The 20,922-nt window shown below is 47.8% G+C and overlaps 1 protein-coding gene across 5 annotated transcripts; it reads right to left on the bottom strand.

The window, feature by feature from the left end:
- Window positions 1-6: 6 nt before the first annotated feature.
- LOC125973289 (PTB domain-containing engulfment adapter protein 1) lies at window positions 7-16,812 on the bottom strand. 5 transcript variants are annotated; one of them, XM_049727282.2, is made up of 13 exons: window positions 16,017-16,224; window positions 7,619-7,711; window positions 5,193-5,254; window positions 3,933-4,004; window positions 3,279-3,377; window positions 3,061-3,198; window positions 2,873-2,989; window positions 2,707-2,793; window positions 2,402-2,620; window positions 2,159-2,294; window positions 1,990-2,084; window positions 1,203-1,213; window positions 7-804 (listed from the first exon to the last, which is right to left on the bottom strand). In XM_049727282.2, exons 1-13 carry the CDS (start codon window positions 16,153-16,155, stop codon window positions 783-785), a joined length of 1,290 nt encoding a protein of 429 aa, XP_049583239.2. In that variant the 5' UTR covers window positions 16,156-16,224; the 3' UTR covers window positions 7-782. The 5 variants fall into 5 exon arrangements, with proteins under 5 accessions (XP_049583239.2, XP_049583243.1, XP_049583238.2 ...); XM_049727286.1 differs by lacking the exons at window positions 1,203-1,213; window positions 16,017-16,224 and adding an exon at window positions 16,645-16,812; XM_049727281.2 differs by lacking the exon at window positions 1,203-1,213 and having other exon boundaries at window positions 16,017-16,214.
- Between the last annotated feature and the right edge of the window lie 4,110 nt (window positions 16,813-20,922).

Here is a 20,922-nt window from a genome sequence, read left to right as displayed (position 1 = left end):
TCCAACTTATTTATTTTAGTTTTTTTTTTTTTTTAACTTTTCTGAGGCTTGACTGCCTGAGGCAGAGAAGGAGAAAGGACGACAAACCCTTTTCTTTTTTTTTTTTTTGCCCACACTGGATGCATTTGAGTTTCATCCTTTGAAATAAACATTGCAACTCATTCACTCCGCCTGTTGTTGTTTCAGATGACAAACTGCTGACTTTTTATAGTCATATTTTATTTTTAGTAAATGTGACGGGACTTAACAAGTAAAAATAATGGACAATGTGCTGCATATTGTCATTTTATACAGTAGCCCCCCCCCAACCCCGCCCCCCATCCAAAAGTGCCTCATGGTGCAAGAAGACAAGGTTAGACAGCAATGAACTAAAAAGCAAATGAAATTGAGGAGGAAAAAACAAGAACAAGACAAGATGGGCTACATTTGAACAAGATGTGTACCGCGTTAATATGTCATCCATATTTCATAGCCAGCTTGAATGACACGTACTACTGCATCCAAAGCAAATGTAGTCAAAACGATCCCTTCCAGTTTTTACAAAAATATGTCTCTTTTGATTATGCGTCCGAGCTGCAAAGGTTGAACACAACAAAACAATCTAAATGCAAAAACATGTAGAAACAAACTAAAAGAAACGGTGACATCCCAACTGGGCCGGGGAGCGCATTTTGGCACTTGTACAAAAATCGTACAAACGATTTGAAAGAAGACGAACGACAACAGACATCTTCAGCAGCGGCCGTCAAGCGGGTCCAGAGAGAAGACGGCTCCCTCCAGAGTTAGTCCCATTTTGAACCCCTCCTGGAAAGCACATACACCAGTGTCAAAGAGCGTTTGCACTCATGCAAATGGATTTGGTGGAAAAAACAAAACACACATTCTCTAATACCTAAATGTGCGTTTAAACCAAAGATGTAGCATGCATCAACTGGAAAAAGAAATGGGGGGAAAAAAAAAAGATTCTATAATGTTTTCTTCTTGGGAAACAAATAATTTGTGTTTTTCTTGAAACTTAAATTTCTATGCCATATAGCGGTATATCTGTTAGTTACTTGTAATCGGTGCTAGTATTATGAGCAGATCTTCAACTGTAAGGATGGATCCAAAAGACCTTCTCAAAGTGCAACCGTCATGCAACACAAAGAAACAAAAAAAATCCAACAGATGACACGAAGGCAGAGAGAGAGAAAAGTACAAACCATCTCTGACGCTGCAAGCAGAGGACAAAGAGAAACGTTTCAAAAGTTGTCAAAGTGTCAAGAATGAGGCAAAGTTTCAAGCAAACGTCTGTCTCGTCACAAAAGCATTCAATGTCGCCACCTGCTGGATATAGCCGGCGTAAAAGCAACTCGGGTTTTGGAGGGCGTGGCCGCATGTGTGCGTGTGTGAAGGCCGCCGGATTGGGCTCGAGTGCTGCCAGCCTCTCGCTTGCTGGGTGGCGCTCAACTCCACAATCGGACGTGGTTGGCCACTTCCCTTCCCTGACGGCGAATCACCAAACGGCAATTGGCAGCAGAGCTTTTAAAAAGGCCCCAATAGGGGTGCTCTTGAATGACGACGCCACGTTCACTCTTAATTATTCCGCCGATTTGAAAGGTCGCGCAATCGTTGCAATGGCGACAACCTGCAGTATGCGCGCATCATTTTGGAGGAGGACGACGTCACAGGAGAGACATTCCAACAATTGGTAATTATGACAAGCCCAATTAGGCTCATTGCGTGCAAATTGTGTGCTCAGGTTGTGCTTTTATACTCATACATTTTATGCCTTGAGGATTCTTTTCCTGACCGACGGACAACATAACATGCTTGAAAAAGTCAAACGTTTTGACGAATGCCGGTGAAAATTAGCTTATTATCTCACATGGGTGGAATGCGCCATCCATGTTTGACAATCATTTCAAAGGTCGACCATGAAAAATGTCATTTCCGTCTTGTTGTCAATTGTCATGCTCACACAAAAACTTCAGAAAGATTGCCGCTCACCTGCATTTCATCCAGCTTGGACTGAATATCTGGAGGGAAGTCGGCCGAGCCGCAGGTGAAGGGATCGAACGGCTCTGCGCCAAATAGGTCTTTCCCTTCAGACACACACATTCACCAAGTGGGACTCAAACTTTTGCCGGTAGCAAAAAGTGAGGAGCGAGTTGAGCACCTATGTTGGGCGGCGCTGCGGTCGGCGCTGTCGGGCAGCCGTTGCTGGCTCGCGTGGGTCCCGGCGCCGTCCCGGGCGAGAAGGGAACCATGTCAAAAATGTCTGTCGACTGCCCTTGCACGGAGACGCTCCCGGCCTGCGGAAAGTGGTGGTCATCGGCGTAAGAGACGGACCCGGACGGACGGACGGCAGGCACGATCGTGTCAACGAGACAAAAGCACAAAAAAGAGCGCGAGAGTTTACGCGAGGTCGCGGGACGCCGCATCCCTCGGGAGCTTTAGGAGGAAGGACAGCGGCAGGCGGGGGCGTTAGTAGGCCAGCAGACAGGTTGGACTCCGGCGAGCTCATAGGCGTGAGGGTGACAGAGGAGATCTCCAGGCAAGAGTTGATGTCGTGACACCACGAGAGAGAGGAAGGCCGCCGCAGCACGTACGCTTGGTTAGCTTCGTTTACATACAGCGGCTGAGAAGAAAGAGGCCCGACGTGCGCCGCACGTGGTTAGTCGAGAGCTGCGGCGGAGACGATTGCAATGTGCAAATGGTCCTCACTGGGGGCACGTGTGCAATCATCAACTGCTCTTCCAGCTCTTGAAGCTGCTGCTTCAAGTCCGAGTTTTCACTTTCCAGTTCTTGAATCTAACAACATAGATACAAACGGTGCAAGCTGCAGTTAAGTTTGAAAAAAAAAAAAAAACGGTCTAATCGTCGGACGTACTCTTTTCTGCAGACTGCCAATCTGCTTCCTGGTTTCCACATCTTTGCCTCCGGACTCCAGGAACTTCTTGTAGGCCAAGTCGAAGGCCTGGCCGATGGTGAGCGTGATCTCTTCCGCCTGCGGCGGGCGATATTCCACTCAAGTGACGTGGAGCGGCGACTGGCTCGGCGGGAACGTCGGCCACTTACACACTTTTCGCTGTCAAAGACGTAGCACAGGTGCTTGTTGCACTCGGAGTCCTTGCAAATGAAGGTAAATATCCGTTTGTCTGTTTTGTCGTCCGCGCAGAAGGATATTCTGTGTAACTGACAGTTGTGCTGCACCTCCTGGAAAAACAAAATGACCGTCAAAGCGCCTTCGGGCTGGCATGGCGCCAAAACGACACGCTCCACGTCGAAGCGCTTACTTTTGTCTTGGGCTCGAGAATTTTCACGCCATAAATGGAGATCTGCAGCTCCACTTTGGGTGTTTTCTGTCCCTCTGACTTCTTGATGTGTCTCTGAAACTTCAATTTCCGACATTAGTTGATCACGAGCGACGGGAGTCGGCCGTTGCCATGGCGCTGGTGACGTTCCCCTTAGCCGCTAATGACAATCGTGAAACCAAGCGGCGTTCTGGCACTTTTCTTCTTGTGTCATCAAAGACAAGAAAAGCGAATATTTAGTCCAAGGCGAGGTCTGGCTACGTTGGGAGCTGTCTGGAAGACGGATGGCGCTAACGTAGGCGCTGCTGCCCACTGTTGATTGATTGGCTCAACTGTGTACACTGTTTTTTTTTTTTTTTTTAAATCACTCTGGGATTTAACTTGGGAATTTGAAAACAGTTTTACGGTAGATAAATGATGTCTTTTATCATCCACCGCGTCGAGTCACTAAATATCATCTAAGCTTGGAAGGTAAAGTTCAAAGGCACCTTGCCAGTGGCTGCCGGGCGAGCTAATATTTATCACAGCAACCGTCTGCTCTGAGTTTTTAATCTTCACCTTAGTTTCACCACACTATATATATATATATTTTTTTTTTGCTCCTTTGGTCCGTAGTGTGTGGAGTTGCCCTTTTACCTTGAGCTTTCTCACTGCATCCTTGACAACCTCCGTTCCTTTTGGGGCCTCCACCTCGGTGTTCCCAAGGAACTGGAAGAGAACGCAAGTCACATGACAATCACGGTGCTTTTCAAATGCAAAGCTTCCACTAGATCAATTACAAAACCAAAGTGCAAAGTTTTCGATCCCAGAGCATACAACAATGCTCGAGCCCTCTCCAATTGTGGACACGGAATGTGCGTTAACGAGACTCCAGTAATGTGATTAGACTTGCCCGGGGCGTGATGAGTCGTGGCTCTCTGAGGAGAACCCTCCTCTGCTTTTAATTGTAAATCAGTCTTTGAAAACATCTGGCAATTGAATGTGCCCTCGCTTCGCATTGTGCGCGCAGCTCCATCATTCATCAACAGATGGAGCTGTCCAACACCATGGTGCAGCGGGAGCAGAAAACTGAACGTTGGCTTCTTCCAATATCAGGCATCATAAATGCAGTTGAGGCCCGACCGGCCGCGAAACGAGCTGGAGCAGACGTCGGCGGCTCACCTCGGTGCTTCAAATGGCTACGAATCATTCCGAGGCTTGCTTTTGTTTGCTGCTTGGCTTGCCAGCTAATGACGCGGCATGAGGCCTGCTCTATATGTGGATTCCTGTCTTGCCTGGCCCATTACACCCGATAAAAGATGCCGCCGTGTCCTAAGCAAACGCTGAATTTCTTATTTTTATTCCGCCGGTAATTCCCCGCTCCCAGTTTGAGGCCGTAGTATAAAAGCTAATCGGTTTCTCAAGTCTTAACGGCAATTAAAAACGAGGAATCGAGCCGCATCGAATTAAATTGGCCGTCTTGTATACGGGCAGCGGGAACATGTTTCCGCAAAGACTTTGATCTGCGGGAATATGTAGGTGCACAAATCAAGACTAACAAAATGCAAATAGCGGTTGCAAGCAAATGGCCAGAATGGAAGAGGAGAAGCGTGACGGGCGAGTCCTCTCGGCCATTTTGCCGAGCAAACAGAGACGAGAGGCTCACCCACCCGGAGGAAAAAACAAACCGTAGCTGTCTCGGGAGCGGATGCAATTAACGCAGCGATGAGAGCAAAGATTTACACCCGGTGAGAGTCCATTCAAAGTAACGATCCACGCAAATGCGGGCGGCCATGCCGTTTGCGCATCGTAATTGAAAGCTTTTTAGGGCCTCGTTTCGGAAAGGCCATTTGAAAAGGGACCTTTTGCCGTCTCGTGGCCATGAGCGATTGATTTGGTGAGCAAAAACATACGTACCTTGGCGTTGTAGGCGATGTAGTGCTTGGCCAGGGCTTCGGGCATGTGCATCCATGATTTCTCTGAGCACAAAAACACAGCAGTCCACAGTTAATTGTCGACCTTAGTCTCGCTTTCCAGTCAGCAAAGTCACGATTAGTAGCCTCTCAAACAATGACGCGTGGTGTGAGATGTTTTCAAAATGATTATTATCAGCATTATTATTATTTTATTTTATTTTTTCAATTGCCTCTGCTAGAGTGGCAAATCCTTCTGATTGCGGTTGGCCCAACAATAGGCAGTCAGGGACTTTTTGTTCCTCATCATTTGGAAGCTCTGTTCCAAAAGGAAAAAAAATGGTTAAGCTATTAAAAGCGACTATGGACCATAATCTCCCGTTCATACGTTGTTGTTTTTTTTCTTTCCCATCTGCTTGGCTCCGCACGTTCTCCCTCCTACCATTGCAAGCGTATTTGATTTTGGACAAGCAAGCAAGCAAACGGTTCTGCCGACTCATTTTTGAGATCTAATGGATCAATTGTGCAGCAAGAAGCGCATCATTTATCAGCAAGCGATAAGAGCTCCTTTCTTTTCTAATTCATCCATTAGTAGCTTATCGCCACCTTCTCAAGTTGTTGTGAGCACTTAGGAGGTGAAAACAAATCACGTGTCCCGCCTTGTGCACGCACGCGGCCGGGCCGCGTCGATGGGAATTAGTCTTCATTTGCGCAGCCTTCATTGTCATTAGGCTGAGCTATGAAGTTTTGCGCTGCGTGCCAATCACAGGCCAAACGTAATCACCATGAAAAAACTCAGCGTCGAGGTTGAGTGAGCTGGGACAGGCCTCAGAAAGGCGAGCAAAGGTTGCTCAATTTTGCGTGACAGACGAGATCGGGTCAATGCGTATCGTTGTCGTGCTCGTCGCTAAAGAATGGGTTCTGGAATACGACGGCCCTCGCGCCTATTTTGTTTTTGTATATTTTTGTAAATTGATTTCAAAGGTACTGCCGATGAAAATTAGCGTCGTTGTCCCTTTTGAAATCGAGAAAGGAAGGATGAAGAAGTCTTGATTTATGATGCGGTGTTCAGTCGGTGACACGGCAAACATGCCAACATGCGGTATGCGCCACGGAAAAAAGAAGAAAAGGAAAAGAAAGCCACGGGCTTCAGGGACAACGTCTGCCGACAATTGTGCTGCGAGGGCACGCTCGTCTCAACACAATGGCTACAAAATGGCAAAAAAAAGAAAACATTATTATGATTCCATTTGATATGGTTCAAGAGGGCAGCCGTGACGCAGACGTCATTTGACCTACATTTGAATTTGAAACGCGTAAATCCGCCATTTCCAAGGAGACGATTGGATACGTATCTCGATATATTTCAATTTCATTGAATATCCTGCGCATATAGTCAGTTATCTTGGAAGGAATAGAGATGGCAGGAAAAGGCCTGAGCAGGCCTTTAAAAAAATAACCACTGACAGAAAGGGGAAATAAGGTCGCAAAGGGATTTTGTGTCTTGGTTCCTGTTGACTTCAATTTTAGCCAAAGCCCAAGTCGGCTGTAGCAATCAGGAGAAGAGGCCAGCGGGGACATCCCGAGCTGACAAATGCTCACAGCGGGTAGGTAATCTTCCACGCTCTGACTCCATTTTGGATTTCTCATTTGCGCTCATTTGCTCCTTCACCATTATTCCCGTGCGGGTACTTTGTTTACTTTGTCTGGTTCCGGATGTCGAGTTTTGTATCGATGATTTTTCTCCCTCAGCGCCTTAAGTTGAGCTCGGCCTTGTCCGTGTCTAACGTTATCTTTCGGTCTGGTTAATGAACGCTTCGGGGAACTAATTGCGTTCTCAGCCAAGCCGCTGTCAAGGCCGGCGGCACAGCTGTCCGTCACTTTGACATTTTTTCAAGCACGGATGGAATTATTTACAATGGTAGCCGAGGCGATATCGATCAAATCTGTTGAATAAACACTTCCATTTTTCCTCAAAAGAATAACTTGAAACGGGCCAGTAGAAGTGTTCATCTTGGTCAATGTTCAGTTTGAGCCATTGGGACGCTAGCCCCTCCCCCTGCGCCGACTAAACTCATTCCACATGTGAATTGTGGCGCTCATGATAGCTTGGTGCCTGGCGGGCCACCTGGCCCGGTACAATTTGGACAGCAAATCAAATTGCTCCTGCCCTGATGAGTTGCAGCTGAAGAGCAGATGGCGGCTGTTTTCCCCAAAAGGAACCTCCAAATTTTCATAGGCGGGGTCACCTCCAAATAGTGTCAACATTCCTCCAGCCCGGATGTTTATTTTCTCTGCAGTGCCCCATTTTGTTTGCCTTTTTAAAAAAAAAAAAATGTAAATGTTGTTTTTGTTCATCTTTTGTTTGGACTCAATTTGCCAGGCTATTTATATTTATTTATCTAAATTTTTTTCTTTATTTAGGCTCACCTTTTTTCCTGTTGAAGGCACGATTCATAGTGGAAAATGTGCGCCGCGCGCACGGCGGCTCCTCCCCCTCCCCGACGTATTCAGATATTCCACCTGGGAGAGCAGAAGAGAAAGCCATTTAACTCAAACTAAGCGTCTGGCGAAAATAGGAAAACAACTCCGTCAGCTTTCCAATCTTGCGAGAGCGCGAGCACATTTATTCCTCAGGGGGCCTTACTGCCTCATATTTAACATCTTCATTTCAAAATACAAGAGGGGATTTTTTTTTTTTTTTTGTCCTGAAATTCAAAGTAGAAAGTTAGGATGGTTGTTCCTTTTTTGTGATCCTAAAACTGAAATGACTTTCAATCACAGAATGGAGTTAATGCGAGACGATTGTTCATGTTTTCGTTTTGCTTACAAAATCCTTCAATGTAGTCTCAAGTCTGCCACAAGCAAGCGCTGGCGTGTCTCCCCATCCAATAACCTTTTTTTCTTTTTTTATGCATTATCCATAGAGTTAAATAATCTATGTGCATGCAAGGACAAAATGTCCAGACGTGAGGTGGGTGGGTGGGTGGCTGTCAGCCAGCCACCACATGTCCCCCCCCTCCAATCAATATTCTCGACACTTTTACTGTGGGGAAATATGCAAGGCTGGCCACCAAAGGTAGACAGATTTTTGCAAACAAATGACTTTTGCAATTTCACAACATGCGTTGACTGGCATGTTCAATTTAGCGGGGCTCGCGGCTAATATTGCCTTGAAGTTAATGATAATAATAATGAAAATTGAAATTTAAAAAAATGGTCGGGAAATAGGGAATGCTTCCAAAGCTGATGCTGCTTCTCTTTTCTTGCGTTAAGCAAAGGAAGCCACGCCGATGACGTCAAGTGAGCAGCTTCTCCTGACACCAGGCTGTGAGGTCACTTGGCATGATTGGCGCCTTGCCGCAGTGTTTGGCCTGCTTTAATAGCATCCTGTCTGGTGACAGGGCTGCAGGAGAGCTGACACACACACACACACACACACACACACACACACACACACACACACACACAGTCGCAGACTTGACACAACTCTGCCAACTCCCTCCGCAGTCTCACTATGTTGACCGACTGCAGCAAACCTGCTTGGTTCTCTTCCAGGCCCGAACATCTCGGAACCCTGAGGCTTCACCGCTTGGAGAACATTAATATTGATTGCTCAACACATGGCCACACTCCTCCCCGCCACTTCATCAACAAATCCTAGCACTAATGGAATTCTTTTGTGTTCCTCCGAAATATGTGTTTGCCTCTCGCACAAAACAAAAGCCGCGTCCGATAAAGTGGAGATCCAACCGCCTCATGTAGCGAGTGCTCAGGTGGTGAGAGAAAAGCAACAAAGGTCCTTTTAGTCATCTTTCCTCGGCATTCACCGCGGTGAGTGAAAATGCTACGCGCTAACAAAAGAACACGACTTTCTATTGAAGCGGCAACAAATGGCGCTGACTCAACCAGTGGCAGGCACAAAGATGGCACCTGACCCCTCTCTCTCTCTCTCTGTCTCTGCTTGCTGGCATTTGGCAAAAGCACGCAAGCAGCAAGAACGCCAAGATGGAAGCAACTCGTGTGCCTCGAGAAGCCAAGCTAAGGCTTTCCAGCTGCCGGCCAGATGCGGAGGACTTTGCAAACTCAACAAGAAACGGACATGCGATACTTCACCTTCGCCTCCCTCTCACCAACCGCCCACTGTTTGTCCGGAATTCTTTGGGACTGCTAGCGAGAGGGCCTCCGAGATGCATGGTGGCGGACCAGACGTGACCTATAAAAGGCAGCTCGGCAAAGGTTGCAGTCTGACCTTTCTCCAAGTGTGAGTCATCATCGCGGCAGCGGCCTACAATGGGAATAGCGCGGGTTCCATATCGTTGCAACTACGACAACTTGATCGGAGCGGCCCCGTTTAGGAACCAACGTGGACGCAAACTGAGAATCATGTTTCGCACAATTGCCAAATACTTTGCCATGCGCATTTCTTGCATGTGTGTGAGGTTGGACCTTTGGGTGTGGCTGTGCTTGTGTTGGCACGCCACACTTTGACTTGTGCATGAGAAAGCCCATGTGGGCTTGGCCCCTTCACACTTGCCGTGTTATTCCATCTTTGAAACGCAAGTGTGGCGAACTCCTGGCCGCACATTCCGAAGCTTTCACTGAAAACAAAATGTCTTGTATCGCTCGGGCTAGCTCGACTGTCTGACTTGTTGCTCAAGTAAACCTGAAGACGTTTACCGGAGACTGCTGCTGACTCGGCCACAGCATGCGCACTGCGCTTGAAGGCACGAAACCGCCACTGGCCAGAGTTGAAGCGCGGCCCGTTTTTCAGCCCGCCAATTTGATTGTTGCTTTAAACAAGTCGCAGGCCTTGAACTGACTCATTATGAATTTGTCCCAAACCGATTCAACATCGGTGGTCCGGACACAAAGAGAGACTTTGAATGTTGAAGCTAACGACATGATGTGGCAAAGCCGTCCCACGGTCTTCTGTCTCGCAAATGGGCTGGCTGGTGTTTACACAAACGGCGGCTCCAATTATTTGGACTTCTTGCCGGGCTTACGTGCGTCTTTGTGGGCGAAGAAGCGGGATGGCAAAAATGTCACATCTACTCTCAATGAGAGAAACGGCAACATGTCATCTCTCAAATCGCAAGACGTCACGAAAGGGAACCGAGAGTGACACGCCGAGTCGTCAAATGAACATTGAACGTGGCGTGCGGGATTGTCGGACCTGCGAATGCAAGCGGGATGTGACAGCAAATCTGAACAAGGCTTTATTAAAAGCTGTCAAGAGTGTTTAGGAAAGAGGCAGTCAGCCGCAGCCTTGGGCAGTCACCCGCATTTTAGCCAAGCGCTACGATCAATACGCATTTGAGGCTACGTGTAAATGGAGTAAGGAGAAAGGTAGCCAGCTGCCGGCCAACGATATTTTGGGAGCAGGGGAGCGTCAGCGTCCCTGTCCTCAAGTCTCTTAGCAGCGGGAGTCCGGAAAAACAGTCCTCGCATCAGCAGTCAAACAAACACAAAAGTGCGTTTGGGCGGATGCGAACCGGCGTAGCCGCGAGCAGGTTGGCCGATGGTGGTGAGCTTTGCGCCCCGCTGAGAGAAAATTTCAATCTCAGCGGGCGTTTTCACAACTTGCTTGGACACCTCTCATCTAATCAATTCTCTCCCCTGCGGTTGGCCGGAAACCCGCTGTTGCAAAATGGAAGGTCCATTTAAAAACGGCAACACTTCTGGTTTGTGCTTTTGGCTGAAATTTCGCCTGTCTGTGCAACTTTCCGTGTTGGAGAAGCGTAACATTGAGCAGCTGTTGAGCTGTCAAGGTCGCTTTGGAGCTCCTTTAGAAATTCCACCCAACCATTTTTTCCTCCCACAGCAACACTTTAAAAAAGTGAATTTGTCGCTCTGCGACAGAGGCAAAGCAACTCTGGCTGATTGAAGCTTGACGCAACGTCACGATTTACGCTCGCAATCGGCAGGCGATATGAAAGCCCCTTTAATCACGGTGACAATCTCCTTGGTTCTGAACGAGGCTTTCGACGCCACCGTTTATATTTCACTGGGCCATATTTCAGCGTCTCTGGCTGTCGTGAATAAACGCGCCATAATGAAGGCCCGACAAGCTTTTGTTTGCGCGCACGCAACAAAGTATTCATCCGTCTCCGGCGTTTTGCACAAGTTCTGTGATGCGTTTCTGGTCTTATTAGTCTATGGTGGAAATGTTGTGTGACAATCTGAGGCAGGTCCTCTGAGGTAGAAATGTCAGTGACAGGCCTATCGCTCTTTCCATTTCAGGCCGGAATAAAAAATACTCCGGGGGGGGGGGGGGTTGTTGTGGAAAACGCTTCTGTTGTCTTTTCCTTCCCGCATTAACAAAGATGGAGTTATCAGATAATCGCTCACCTCCAAAGACATATTTGTAGAGTGAGCTTGAGCTCTTTTTTTTTTACTACGCCGCACTCATCGAAAGGCTCTCCGGAGCGCCGGCTCCTCTCTCGACAGAAGGAGACAAGAAAAATCACTTAGCGTCCGACCTGTAGGAGATGATGGAGCACTGCGGCAAGTGGCCCGCCCTCCTCCCGGACTGCATTAAGCTAATAGTCTATACATCGTGATAGCCACTCACGTCGACTAAATGATTTGTCCGGCCGGCGATTTTGAGCTTTTAATGGCGACCCGGTGGGCCGCCTCATTTGCTATTCATGGCTAAATGAGCTGCCGTTTGGAGTGAGAAGCCCGCTCCACCTTCGACTAGCTCTCAGGTGGTTGTCACGGGAGACCCGCCCGCCTCTGTTTATATTTGGCACAGAGGATGGCGGCTGGATCTGAAAAGCGCATACATGTTGAACGCCGCTGGCCACGTGTGCGCTGACTTCACTTTGATGGGAATTCATTTTGCCAAAAGTGAGCAAACGCGCTCTTCCTGGAAGCACAAATCCCCTGCTTGGAACTTCTCTTCACAGCTCCCTTAAATGAATGCTTGTCTTTTCTCCTCTCGGTTCTGAGGAGCATTTTCTGTATTTTAACCGAATTAATTAATGTATTTATTGTCCACCATCAAGCAGTCCAGCAGTGCGCTTCACCTTTTTGGGGGCATTAATTTATCGCCACGCTCATTATGAGCCGTCAAGCCCGATCGTCTGCATCCCGTTTGCTTACTTAATGAGGGAATCAATTTGCTGCCGGGGGAAGTTTTAATTAAACGATGAATCGCATCATATTACCGTCGGACGTCTTTCAAGTAACGCTGCTCAACGTGCACGGACGAATGGCGCAGGAGACCATCACGCTGCTGCTGTGGACTAGTTGAGTTTTACTCCTTGAATAGAAACAAAGTTTTGAAAAAAATGAATCCGTTGTAATCATCGTGCAGGATCAGTCAAAATAATTGTGAGAAACATTTTTTTTTTTCCATCCTCCCTCTATCCAGACGACCTGTCACGTTTTATAATTGGTTCTAACTACCCGTGGTATGCTAACAACATTGACATAAAGTTGGCTAACTTAAGACCGACGTGCTTTAGTGTGAGATGATCCAAAGCGTCTTGGAGCATCTTTGCTTCCGGCTCGTGCCGCTTGCGATGCGACTGGGCACAAACAGTTCTCGTGTGGGAAAAGCAATTGCTGCAAAACAAAGGCATAAAAGTGACGTGCCCAGACATTGTCCAGGGAACAAGTGTGACTCCACGTCCACTAACTGATCGACTACAACGCTAAACTGAGCCGATTGTCTTATCCTCTCCTGTGTTTATTTACGCGCTGCGGCTTTTGTGAAAATGAAACTCGCATTTGATTATTTATGGAGCAGCGCGGAAAACATCCTGGCCGGCGGCGTGTGAGATTGTAGAAGCATTACCTTGAGTGGATGCGGTGGGGCGTAGGCGGCCTGCTTTCAGTTAGCCCGCCACGGGGGGAGTCCACATTGGGAATGAGGAAGTGGTTAAGACGGAATCGGCATGAAGCGGAACGGGAGAGGCAAGCGGCGCTTGGAGGTTGCCGTTAGGGAAGTGGTCTTGGGGTGTCAAACTTAGTTTTGTCGCGTAGTCATAGTTTCCTGCGGAGGGCCATTACGACTGTCGACAGGATAGGCTACACAACAAACTGATGAATAACTAGTTTTGAAATCAGAGACTAGTAAAAATGGTTCAAATATTTTAAATAAATGAATGCTAATAAAAATTGCTTGCCATTTTTCAGTTCAGACAATTTGTAATGTTAGTATTAACACATGAAGTCGACGCATAATTGGTCTTCGCGGGCCACATACAATGTTGTGGCGGGCCGTATCTGGCCCCCGGCCGGCGGGTTTGACACCGGCGTTTTAGGCTGTCAATCATTAGTAGCTGCTGCGGCAGCAGCGGCAGGCTACCTCGTCACGCCTGCTAAGTCAATGATTTTCCTCAGGGCCAACTCTTGATGAAAAAGAATGATTAAGCTTGTGTGGCCAAAAGGCATCTTGGTAAAGTGGGCCACAGCAAAGCTTATCGGAGGGACCCAAATGGAAATGGTTGACGTTTTGCCAGTCAAAGAAATGATTGAGCGGAAAAGTAGCCTCATTCATTCGGCGCGGCCATTGACCCGACGTGTTTGAAAGGAGCGACCATTGCTCGTTGAGTTGTGTCGTGATACTCCCTCGCTTCACGCCGTGTCAATACCCCGCCCGACATTCAACTGGTATTTTGCGTTTGAACCGGAGCCACGGCTTTTAATGGACAACTTGGCGAGCAGAGCAAGCGCTCGGAAATGTCAATCTAGTCAGAAGTGGAACGCGAGGCCCGCTTTGACTGGCGTTGGTTCAAAGCCGCGCCGACTGAACTCGGGCAGAAGGGACGACGGAGCCTCGGCGCAACTTCAGCGCCGGCGTGGGACACGGGCCAAAACAATCTTAGCGAGGGGGAGATCCTCGGTTGTCGTACTGGTGACAGACAAATGGCCTTGCGAGCCACTGAGCAAGCCAAACACACTTTCAGACTCCCTCGAGTTCATTTTGATGAAGCGGTTCAAGGCGGAGGTCAGGATCCTTCTACTTCCACAATCAGCTCAAGCTAACCATGAAAAGGCAAACGGATCGACTCTTGGCATTCTTGTACGCAACGTCACGAGTGACACAGGAAAAAAAAGGCCGCTTGAGCTGTGATCTCGGACGGACCCTCCGGCGGGCAAAGTGATTAGCATCCGTCACTGTCCGCTCCTCCCGGACTGCGGGGGCAAGCTTGACACATGAATCGGGACGGAAATGGCAAAGCCGGCCGGGCAGCCCAGGCAGAATGTGAGCCCGGTCGACTGCAACGCATGAAACCGGTTTTAAAAGGTCAGCGGAAAGAGGAAAAGTATACTTTGGGAAAAGCACGTTTCAGCCTTTGTGGGTGCGTTTGAAAACCGCAGTCCTAGTTCCTGTGGCTGGCACGGTTCGGCACCATCGTGTGGGGCAAAAAGTCCAAACAATGGCTCCTTTCAATGATGACTAAAAGTCTCTCAAAGCAGTCAGTCAGTCAGTCAGTCAGTCAGTCAGCAGCCGCAATGGGACTCCTCGAATAACGTGTCGGACAAGGTCGAAAGAGTGATTGACTTTGAAGAGATCTTGTAAAGACAACCCACGGTGTCAAACGCTGACCCGAATCTCGTGAAAAGCAAGCCGGTCCGCTTTACGTGACTCAAAAGACGACGGCTCGTTTGTAGTAAGCTATGGTTCCCTGTTTGCGATGGCGCGCTCGGGCTGCTCCGCTCCGGGACTCGGTGCCGTCCTTGACGATAGCCGCCATCATTCAGATGACAAGTTAAGCATTTGCCCCGCAGCTCACAAATATTCATTATCTTGACTTGGGCGGGCGTTTCACTTATTAGCCGCGTTTGTGTGTTGACATAAATCACGATTAGAAACCGTAGGCAGGCGGACGGGAATCAGCCAGCCTCTAATCTTGCCGTTTTAATTTTCCACAAGGAACAGATGCAAAATCGTCACGGATTAAAAGCTCTTTCATGTTTCCACACACGTCAACTGACACGGAAACTCTTAAGATGGAAAGCTGAAGCCGTCGCGACGGGGCTGCGGGTGACACTGACAAAATGGTGAACATCGACTCCTTCTCACCATGTTATCAGTCACCGCGTGTGATCTTGTTGACGGATGAGGTCTTTGCGTAAACTCGAGAAGAAAGCCTACAACAGGGACGTGCATGCTAATCTGACAGGAGGGATTCACCGATATGTCAACAGTAGAAGGCTGCAGCAATGTCCAGATAACAACCATATTGCATATAATAACTATAACGTATAATATAACGTATTGTTTATATATATATATATATATATATATATATATATATATATATATATATATATATATATATATATATATATATATAAAATATTGTTTGAGGCAGTTTCAGATGAAAGTGGAGAGATTCAAAGTCTCCTTTCACCAGTAGATCAGAGGCGTCCTGATCACAGCGCCGATGATGTCACACACGTCCAAATTTGCAAAGTCAACAATAATCAGACAGGACTGAGTGAGGATGGTTCCGTTCCCCCCCATCCCATTTCCAATTTCAAATTGGAGGCATACATCTGTCTGCGCTTTGCTCTGCTCTGCGCCGTGCCGCTCCTCATCCTCAGCTCTTTGATTGCAGGGAGAGGCTGTCATGGACGAATGGCATTGGCATTCATTTCAATGGCCACAAATGATTTGAGATACAAATGCTTTGAGGTACAAGCACGGTGTGTCTGAACAATTAAGCTGCCATCTCAAGGGTCCAGTTTACATAGTGAGCGTAAACAACATCTCCCTGTACGACAACATCCGTCCATCCATTCGTCAGACAGACAGAGAGTCAGGAGTGAAGATGCCATCCACAAACAAGCTCTCAGCTGCGAGACTCACGTGCGAAGCGCTCCTCCAGCGCAGCACCGCCACCTCCGACCATGTTGGTGCATGAGACATGACTATGTCGCGAAATGCCATCCACAATATTATCCAGTTTCTTCCCCAGTGCAGTTTGCGTGATCTCATGCTTGTGCATGCGTAAATGATTGCTTGTCAGTAGGTGGCCTGCGATTGGCCGGCGACCAATCCGGGTCGAGCCCCGCTCCCTCATCAAAGGTCAGCTCGATCCATCTATAGTCTACGATGCATGGGGAAAATGACACGCGCATGATTTACTGCCCCCCCCCCCTCCCCCGCTTTCCCGATTCTACCAAAACATTTGGAGAGTAGAGGGAGAGCATATTCAACTGCGTTCAAAATACGCACTCGAATCACGAAGCTGTAATTAGATCGTGGACTTCCAAAACAGAGAGAGAGAAAAGAAAAGAAAAGAAAGGCTGGAAGGCAGCTCGAGCACCTTTTGCGGACTTGCGCAACAAACTTTCCCCTCGTTCTGCCAAGGCGCTGACCGCTTGAGCTATTCAGCAACAAATGCGCACAAGAAAGAGCGAGCGAGAGAGCGAGCGACTGCAATAGTCAACTTGCAACTTTTCGCTCGAAGCGAAAGAGACGCGTCTTCACTTACGGTGGACGAGTCCGCGTATCCCCGCGGTAAAGACCCAGCGAGCCTGCCTCTCCGGTCCGGTCTGGTCCGGTCCGGTGTCTCCCGCCCCTGCTCGACGTGCACATCCAACCAACAATGTCACTGCTCACTCTCCTCCTCCTCTTCCTTCTCCTCCTCCTCCTCCTCCTCCTCTTCTTCCTTTCTCTCTCCTCCCTCACTGCTCGTGACGTCACTGAGCGCGCAGCCTCCCTCCAACGGTCATACAGAACATGGGCAAGCATGCCTTTGGGTCACCACCAAAATGGCTTTGCTTGTAATTTGCCTGAAATTAAGCGGCACGTGACACGACTAAAACATCTTTCGTCACGTCGCATTGCAATCCAGGTACGCAGTGAATTCATCCATCCATCCATCCGTCCATCCATCCGTCCGTCCATCCATCCATCCATCCGTCCATCCGTCCGTCCATCCGTATGTCCATCCGTCAATCCACATACGCAAGTGACAGATCGAAGTGGTTCGTTTGAGACGGTTGTCAGCGCGCCCTCTTGTGGACGCAATGATTGAAAAGTAGCACTAAAATGCAAACTCTGAGTTTGCCAACTGGGTTGCTAGAACGTGCAAGCCAGGGCGGCGTGCCCATCTACGACCTAATTATTCAAAGAGTCCGATAATCATTTCAAAAATCCACATGGGAATGCTGAGTGTTCTTCTCTCAAGGAAGCTGGCAGATTGTCAACTGGAATTGGCACGCTTGTTCTTTGCCAAAGCGGCATTATTATCCTGATGACCCCCCAACTGACTGGGCAACTTCACAAAGAATTGCGATGACGTTGCACTTTCAGTATGTTGTCGCATTTTCGGATGGCGGGCTAACCCGCTGCGACGACGTGGTGACAAACGTGTGCATCGGAGCAAGCAATGTATGACGGCAGAAAACGAGGTCATTCAAACAAGCTGCCACTTCCCTTTCAGATGGATGTCATGTTGATTGTCATTTCAAACCAAAACGTGTCAAAAGCATCTGTCAGTCTGCAGGTTTCAATTCCCAAACGAGGCGACGAGCAGACGCCACAGCGTGTGTTATGTGGAAAATATAGTTTGTGTTTCACGCAAGGCAAATGCCAGCGTCATTTGGGGAATGGCGGGAGGCTGATGTTCTTGCTGAATGTTGTTTCCATGGGAAAAAAAGACAGACCTAGTTTACATCCACAAGTGTAATAAATGAGCTGGGTTGTTATTTCACTGGTTCAATAAACATGATCCATTTGGGGCCAGGCAAACATTTGCAAACAAATCTCCAATGGAGGAAAAAAAATGCCAGCGTGAAGAAGGAACTCGTTTGGGGTCGCACAGTGGCGACAACTTTGCTTATTGGACTGACAGAAAGAGCCTTCATTGTGCTGCTTCCGTTATATTCCAGATTTGCTGGACAATGACAAGCTTACAAGCGGGTCAAAGCAAAGGCGAGTCTATTTTGAGCTCGAAGCCACTACGGTCGCAGCGGGAGCAAAGCGAGGCAAAGCTGCGGGCCGCTAATAGCTTGGCCTGGTGAAAAAGACAAGCCCAGTGGGAAGAGAAATTTGTCTCAGACACAAGACCGGCCGGGCGAGCCGCGAGTTGCAAACCGGCGGTGGAGAGAAATTCATCACGTGGCGAACACGAGCCGATGCTAACAATTTGCATTTCCAATTTGTATCATTAGACAAGTGTGATTAGTGGGCGCTCGTGAGACCGAGGTATTAGAGCCAATCATCAAAGAGGCTTTGTTTGAGGACAGCGCCATTCTTTCACTGGCCTGCATTTTAATCAGCCCAAATGAGCTCAAGCATGACGGCTCGCTCGTCCGTCTCTTCTTTTCAAATGATGTCACTCAGCAGCTTCCGACTGAGGGCCGGGAGGCGGGGCTAACCTCATGGCGTCTTGCTCTCAAATTGCAGGCCAGTGTGAAAATATTGGCCAGGTCATATTTGAAGTCCTCAGCTGGCCAAGAGGCAATGTGCTTTCACATTAGCGACTGCCGTGTTTTTTCTTTTTTTTTTCTTTCAAGCCGGGCCAGCAGATTGTCTCATTAGGCGTAATCGGCGTATCAGACTTCATCAAAAAGGAATTGCTGCTGAAACCTTGAAGGGGAGGGAGGGCGAGGGGAGCCGCTGCCGCCGCCATAATGAAAGTCTCCATAATAAAAATCTGATTTGATTTCCTCCCTGTCACTCAGTTTCTGCCGGTCGATGACGCGGCTCAGCCCAAGCGTTTATCACACCTGATATTAAACGACATTACCACTTTCCGAATAATCATTCGTAACGTGTACGAGTCATGCCTTGAGATGTGACTTTCATTTGTTCTGTGGTCACAACTCAAAACATAGCTCACAATCACAGGAAATGAAATTGGCACGCGACAAAAAAGAAATATCTATGTTTTCCCTTGTGTGGGCAGATGGAGGTGAGCCGGTCAAATGCATTGTGTCCAAGCAAGAGTGAAAGCGCCGTTGTCTCTGGAGTGGCAAAATCCTCCAAAGGTTTGCAGTCAAGCGTGAAAGTGTCTTTCGGCCTCCGCTAACTAATCTCAGCATGAAAAAAAAACTGCACCAGGCTCAGAAGGTCTTGAATATTGCCTGTCTATCAAAATCCTATGATTCATGTGATTTCACATTATTTTTGCCTTGATATATTTTTTCAGGTTGCGTGCACTGTGATTTTTCTGATTCCAACTATATAGTTCTTGCTCTTTGGCCTCACGCTTGATTTAATGGTGTAGTTGGCACTCGCTCTCATCTGCGTCCAAATGCACTTTATTTTTATTTATTTTTTATTGAGCAGTCGGGCCTTAGGCTTGTCTCGGGTCCAGACGAGATTGGTCGATAGCTGCTCGCGCTTGTAAGCCGCTGAGAGGAGCATGGAAGGATATCTCATTTTCCAAGTTCTCTTAAGAGACCGGCAAAGGTGATTGTCGACTCCATCTAGCTTTGGTGCGGTGCGGGCGGCTGGGCGGCTGTGACACCAAATGGTGAAGAAAATGAACACAAAGGTTGAAAGAATGCCAAGCCAGCCCTTGATGAATGTTGGCAGTCCACCAAGCAAATATGTCAATTGACCCGCAAGCAAAAGCAAAAACAAAAGAGCGCCAGGCGCACGCATTCTTCTTTTCGTCCTTTTGGTTGAATGAGCCATTCACCATTTTGGCATCGGCCAGCATTGGGCCCCTCTCGAGCCTCGAGTGGAAAGCATCGGAGGAAAAACATTCTGAGGCGGCCGTGAGGGCTTGAGCAAATTGAGGCGCCTGGCTTCAATATTGGCCATGATATTTTTTGCTTCTAAACGTTTTCACATCAAACTCTGCAGAAAAGAAAAATAGTTTGCTCTTCAAGTAGCACCATCGTGACCAAGGTTAAGATACAATCGTGTATATAAAAATGTCGGCTTTTATATCGTAACAATTGAAATCTAGTTGACATAAAAGTTCAATGAAACTGTAGCGAGATCAACGTCAAACGAATTTGATTGAAAAGTGAAAAACAACTGAACTGTACTTGGACGGTGCTTCTTTCACCCGCCACTAGATAGAGCCAACAACTGAACTGTACTTGGACAGTGGTTCTTTCACCCGCCACTAGAGGGCGCCAACGTAGCACACAGTCAATTACTGCCCCAAGTCCGTCATGGTGACTAAGCCTGACTGAAATCCATTATTTTATCTGTTGGTGGGCAGACATTGTTGTTGTATGCTCTTTGGACTACTTTACTGTTTACAGTTTTGATGTGTTTTTCTGCTTGCAGCTTCTCACTGCATAACTTACCCGTCCGTTTTGACTTGAATCTTTCAAAAAGATGTCCCTCATATCTTATTCATTGGGCTGTGCTGAGCAGCTGTCTTTAGTTATCTATCTCCGTATTCTATAGAAGGCTGATATACCTGTAGGCTGAAATGTCCTTCGAAGCAAAGCCAATCAACGCTGGAATTCCATTCATAGCATTTATTAGGTAACCGTACACTGAGTCACAAACTGAAAATGAGTCAGAGCACTTTAAGGAGTCTCTCTAGGTCAAAGAGCGCACTGTCAGGTGACTAGATGCAATTTAGCGGACATCTATCGGTTCCCCCGGGCAACTTGATCAGACATTTGGAGGTGAAGGATGCGAATGCACGCGTCGTAATTGGGTGACGACTGGAGATGCTTAAACCTCTGACACTTGGTTATTTTAGGGGGCTTTCAATTGGCACTCCAGTCCTCAGAGCTGAATGCTGGTAATTCTTTACCCTTTGTGTATTTTGACCAAAGAATGGCGGAAAAAT

The sequence above is a fragment of the Syngnathus scovelli genome, chromosome 8 (genome assembly GCF_024217435.2).
Source record: "Syngnathus scovelli strain Florida chromosome 8, RoL_Ssco_1.2, whole genome shotgun sequence".
In the NCBI taxonomy this organism is placed as follows: Eukaryota; Metazoa; Chordata; class Actinopteri; order Syngnathiformes; family Syngnathidae; genus Syngnathus; species Syngnathus scovelli.
Note: the sequence above shows the minus strand (reverse complement) of the source record. Positions and strands in the feature narration are given on the sequence as shown.